The sequence below is a fragment of the Lathyrus oleraceus genome, chromosome 1 (genome assembly GCF_024323335.1).
Source record: "Lathyrus oleraceus cultivar Zhongwan6 chromosome 1, CAAS_Psat_ZW6_1.0, whole genome shotgun sequence".
Taxonomy (NCBI): domain Eukaryota; kingdom Viridiplantae; phylum Streptophyta; class Magnoliopsida; order Fabales; family Fabaceae; genus Lathyrus; species Lathyrus oleraceus.
The window spans coordinates 81,574,394-81,580,417 of record NC_066579.1 but is presented as its reverse complement, the minus strand read 5'-3'; the positions used below and the strand labels follow the sequence as shown (position 1 = coordinate 81,580,417).

At 32.3% G+C, this 6,024-nt stretch overlaps 1 protein-coding gene across 2 annotated transcripts; it reads left to right on the top strand.

Moving 5' to 3' along the window:
- The first annotated feature begins 976 nt into the window (after nt 1-976).
- On the top strand, nt 977-2,738 carry LOC127117317 (uncharacterized). 2 transcript variants are annotated; one of them, XM_051047434.1, is made up of 3 exons: nt 977-1,134; nt 1,342-1,503; nt 1,612-2,738. In XM_051047434.1, the coding sequence occupies exons 2-3, from the start codon at nt 1,359-1,361 to the stop codon at nt 2,421-2,423; spliced, it is 957 nt and encodes a 318-aa protein (XP_050903391.1). In that variant the 5' UTR covers nt 977-1,134; nt 1,342-1,358; the 3' UTR covers nt 2,424-2,738. The 2 variants fall into 2 exon arrangements, with proteins under 2 accessions (XP_050903391.1, XP_050903390.1); XM_051047433.1 differs by having other exon boundaries at nt 1,342-2,738.
- Nucleotides 2,739-6,024: the final 3,286 nt, after the last annotated feature.

Genomic DNA, 6,024 nt, shown 5'->3' with positions numbered 1-6,024 from the left:
TCATCTGCATCCTCTCCAATTCGCCACGAAGTGTTTGGAGTCGAACTTGCTTTACTCGATCTGCTCCTTTGAACACTTTCTCTAGCGTATCCCACGCTTCTTTCGACGTAGTCGAACCGGCAATCTTTTCGAAGCCTGATTCATCAACAGTCCTAAACAACATGTAAAGTGCCGTTTTATCCTTCGATCGCGTCTCTTTCAACGCCTTGTTTTGAGTTGCTGTATATCCCTCAACATCTGTTGGTTCTTCAAACCCATCTTTGGTTAATTTAACTTCGTTAGCCGTGGCAACGACATTTGATTCATCATGTTTGCCATTAGTTCTGATGCCAATTTGTGATAAGAGAAGACAAATCAATTGCAACGTCTGTATTTTTATTGAGTACAATTTTGGTCTTTATACATATTCAGAAACTTTTGATATTCTAGGAAACATAATTGTAAATACTATTAACTTGTCTACTGACCTTCCAAAACTCTCCATTAATTTATCAATAAAAGTCCATTAACTATGACATTTAAAGTCAACAGATGTTCTCACCAAAGGAGTGGCAAACAGGTTCTTTAAGAGTCATTATTCTAGTTGGGAACGTGTGATATCCATTAAGCAAGTTGAGTGGGCGTGTTAAACAAATCAAATATTTTGTTAGTTAAAATAGGAAGTAAATAATTATGTTAGTATTAAATTAATCAACTGTAAACGTGAGATTAATTGGAAGCTGTTATTTCCGTAGTAGAAAAAGAAGTACAGGGACTCTTCTGTGTAAATATTACAGTATTCCATGAATAAAATTATTTTTTGAAACTTTTCTATATTTTTGTCTAAGGTGGAGCATAATCTAATAAAAGCAAAATAACTTTGAACCCAATTCCGATCCAAGATTCGGTTATTTATCTCAATAATTTCAATCAAGAAAGAGATAGTGGGCATTAAAAACGTTAGTGGTGTGGAAGATATGATCAACAAGAATTAGATGCCGTATAATAATTTGAGTTGGAATAATGCTTAATTCTCTTTCATTTTAATTGCAAGGATTCTATTTTCTGTGTATTTATACAGTTTTTTCATATGGACATTAACCACCTAAGAGTGCAAAGCAAACAAGAGCAGAGTTAGAAGCTACTTCGAATTAGGTATCTTCTACTTCAAGTCTCCATTTTTGTTATTATGTAAACTCTTATGAAAAATATATATGTAGAGGTGAGATCTAGAATGTTTCTTCCTTGCAAGTGGTGTTTTATTACTTCTTGTGCTATCTTGTTACAATTCCTTTTACAATTGCATGTAACTCATGATCATTTATGCGGTCTTAATTCTTATGTAACGAATTTGTGTTGCAGGTAAAATATAATTTGACATGGGAAATAGTCTCAACGGTGCTAGTCTCTTCAACGACGTCACAAATTATCCATGTCGGATACAACTAGGTAGATATGCATTCATCGATGTGACATATACAGAGAACAAACATGATTGCAGTGATAGTGATGATGAAGTTCCCAGTGATAATGATGAAGTTCCCGGTGATAGTGATGATGAATATCCCAGTGATGATGATGATGATGATGAATTTCCCTATGATGATGAATTTCCCAGTGATGATGATGAAGTTGATAATGATGATGAATTTCCTAGGGATGAAGATGAAGTTATCAAAGTGACCAAGATGTTATACACGGTAGATAGGTCGTCCATATGTGAACTCAAATTTGAGAGAAGTCATAAAGAGGCATCATTATCTCTCCATGATGTAGACAATGGTTCCAATTCCAACGGTGTTGATGTTAAAATTATAATAAGAAATACTGATGAGGGGTATCTTGAGATACCTTTTCCTGTATTCTTCGCTAGAGGCGGAGGGATGTACATTTTCAATTGGGATAATAATTCTAATAGAACCATCAATGCATGGGGAGGTGTGACAGAATTAACAACCTTTCTCTTTGGTAAAGGAAAAAGGGGAAGTCTTGTTGTTATAGAGTCTAAGAAAAAGAGTATAAGTGATCCAAATCCCTATATGGTCACTGTGGTTCACTATTTAGCTATTGATGACGGAAATTTTTTCAATGCAAAAATGGATATTGGCCTTTCTGTGATGGTAAAGATTCAACCATCAGATGATTTGGGATTGAAATTTACTGTAGAGGGCCCAGAGAAACACCCTAGTTCATCATTACTTTACATGTTTGAACGAGTAAAAAGACTTAATGGGGCATGGAAGCCTAATTTGTGTCCTCATTGTGCAAATCTTCGGCTTAAATCCTTGCAGATGTTTGAAAGTGAAGACAGTGATTATTTTCCACGACGACATGGTAATGGTTATAAGCAGAAGTCAGAAAGTATGGTTGCCAGTGATTCTCACGTTAAGGGAAATTATAATAGTAGTTTGTTGGGGAAGTATTTCCATTTTTATAAAAAGTAAAATAGGTAATGGAATCCTTTAATAAGAAGAGAAAGAAAATAAAAAGGTTAGGGCAAGGTTAGCCAGGCTAAAGATGGATACCATACCTAACTAAGTAGGTTTTTAATTAGAGAACATTTTAAAATATTGGTAAGTAATTTTGTGTGCAGCACACACCCTTATCTTATAACTCTCAAACAAATGGATAGGAAAGATGCAATCGCATGCTTTAGTTCCTGCAGAATCATTGTACACTGCAGAATCATTTTCATGTCTTCTAATAACTACTATCTGCACTTTTATGAATTATAATATGAACCAAGCAAATTAGCTTCATTATATTGAATGATCAAGTACAAAGTTACTTACAATTGAAATAGAGTGCATCTTCTGTAATTTAGGAATGAATTCATAGATTTAGGGTCTCTAACTAACTATTTGCCTCTTTCTATTTAAAGAAAGCTTTCATGCCAAGCCACAAACTAAATTTATAAATGACCAAGAATTTGCATAACAACTTAGTTAGCGATCTAATTACTAACTTGTAACTCCTTTTTCAAAAACAATAAACAAAAAAACTAGCAGTTACACAACTGCTGCAATAACCCCTAAAAAGGGGGTAAATAGGTGTTTAACAAATCATTGAATTGTCACAAATTGTTCTTGGCTTTGAGTAATCGTTTGCACGATGATTTTAAATCCCGTTGTGGAATAGCCTTATGTCACACCAATTTACGTTTGTTGCCTCATTGTCACATTACGAATACAAGAACAGCCGCAAATAACACAATCCTCATAAAAATTACCAAGAGTATTCTGCCCAGAGAACCAGGTAAAAAAATTTAAAGCTGATATTGGTTAAAATAGTGAGCATGGTTCTTAAGATAGTTGGAAAAAATACATGAATACGCGGAAGTCCTACCTACCAAGATTAGAGAGGATCTCAATATGATTTGACATTGAGTTGTGTTGTCTCTCTTGAAATTGCATAATAATTTTATTTTTCCAGGTACGCATATAAACGTGGAGGGTTTGAAAAATAAAAGTATCTTCTCTATTTGAAAATTATATCTAATCCTAGAAAACCTCCCAAAGAAGAAAAATAAAAAACCAAGACATCTAGGAAGGACAAAAGAAATCCTAACCCACCTAACAACCATATACCATAAACATGTCATCACGTCCCAGCTAACAAACATGTGAGAAATCGAGTCTAAGAGTCTATGACATAAGCCTAAGGAAACACTCTCAAGGTCATGTACGACAAAATGCTTAAACATGTTTTCTATATTGGCAATCATGTCTTAGAGGAGTTTCCTAGTGAAGACGACCACTTTAGATTTGATTCACACTCATCGTGAAGGTAAATGTAACAAGATTAGCTTCAATGAGGGCATTGTAAGCTGATGAAACAGAGTTAACACCATCATTCCAATATTGGCACCTCCTATGGTCTTTATCCATAGAAAAATTGGTTTCAAGATTTGTTAAGAAGATATTTCCCACAAACTCCACTTCCTACTTTCCAAGACAAAAACAGATCTCTGCCACCAGAGGTCGCAAACTAAAGTCTTTTCTCCTAAGAATCAAACTACCCACGTTGAAAAGGACTTCATAAAAAGTTTCCACTTTTCACGTTGGTTATAAAAATAATGAAAGATAAGTATATTGGCAATGGGTTCAAACCCTAACAATAATTTTTTATACACACAACATTATCTCTTATTGATAAAACTCACCGAAGTAATATATATATATATATATATATATATATATATATATATATATATATATATATATATAAAACACATTTCTAGAAAAATTGGTTTCAAGAATTGTTAAGAATTTTTTTTTCATAAACTCCACTTCCTAGCTATAAAACACACATTTCTAGGAGAAGGCATGTCGCTTCCGACATGCGTCGGTATCCGACATTTGTACGACACTCGTACTATTAGAATTAATTCATATTTTGAAAATTTTGTAAATAAAGTTTGTTAGAGGGTATTTTAGTATTTCCATTAAATCCCACTTGTATTTAAACAAATGAGTGGTATGAACAAATTATACCTTTATTCCTTTTGCAGTATGTGTGCATTGTGTGTGTAACCATTTTGTAACCATTTCAAGAGTAGTGGAAGTTTGTTATCATTCTTTCTTCTCTCTCTTCTTCATTGTTCATCTTTATCACCCTTTGCACCAACAATCAAAAAAGTTAAAGAAGTGTCGGAAATGTCAGACAAGTGTCTACTAAAAAATGGTTTTCTTCTTTGTTTCGACCAATGTTTTAAAAATCGGACCGGAGATCGAACCGATGAGACTTACGGTTTAAGGTTCAATTGGATCAACCGGTTAAACCTACGGTCGAACTGTTTATTAAATAAACTAATAATATAAAACTAAATTTCATAAATATGTCACACATAATTATATATTCATAACTTAATAAAATAAATATCTCAAAGGTTCATTACAAATTTAATACAATAATATCAATAATAGATATAATAACATAACATAGATATACACTTTATTTCAACATTCATTTAAGAATAATTTGATCAAATTAAAGAATTAAAATAAACTAAGTTAAACTAATTCAAACAAAAATTAAAATAATAGAATATAATAATTAAAATAAAATTCAAATAATTAAGAATACCTAAATTAAATAAGATAAAATACCAAAAATAAATAATATAATATACTTGATTAAACAAAAAAAATGAATTTCAGTTAAACTACGACAAATAAATCTTAATTGACAACAAGAAACTATATTGACTTGAACGACAATCAATATTGAGTTGGATATTGTGACTATGTTTGAAAGAGACGGCGTGATGATGATGGAGTGTGTTTGAAAGAAAAACTATAAGGAAGTAACAAAATTTAGAAGTTTGTATGGTGTCAAAAAAATACGAAATTTCTTTTTGTGATGGGGAATGTATGTTAAGTTTTGATATTGACATATTAAAATTTATAAAAAAAAAAATTAAAAATTGTCAATTTGATGAAATTTTTTGTAACCCGACGGTTTTACAAAATCGATTCCGATTCTTTGGTTCCAATGGTTTTGATCCGATTTTTCGATCCAGTTTTTAAACCATTGGTTTCAACACTCTTCGAGTCAATGATTGGCACCCTATGACACTATAGACTGTAGAGACTAAAATGAAATAACACCTGAAAAAATGGAAGGGGGTTGAATTCTATTATTATTCAAAATGAATATCATGCATTTTATAGCCTTTTACATGTACGGAAGCAAAAACCAAAAATCCACTTTTCATGGCAAGTTATATGGATATTCAAAACAACTAGTCCTATAAAATAGGGCACCCATGAGACTAGGAATTTTATCGAGAATGTGAATAAATATGAATAACTAATTTTGGCTATCATTCTCCCCTTAAGCTAATGCATCTGCATTGAGCTTAAACTTCAGCTACATCAATTACTCCAAGCATTCCACAGAGTTTAACAAATTGCTCCAATTTGAGAGACTTTGTCATTATGTCAATAATTTGTTCCTCAAAGCTATAAAAACTCGCTTCACAACTCCATCATTTACCAAATCTTTGAGAAAATGAAATCTTATTCCAATGTGCTTGCTTCATCC

Excerpts from the sequence above, each read along its gene's own strand:
- LOC127117317 (XM_051047433.1), top strand. The coding sequence starts at position 1,359 with ATGGGAAATAGTCTCAACGGTGCTAGTCTCTTCAACGACGTCACAAAT.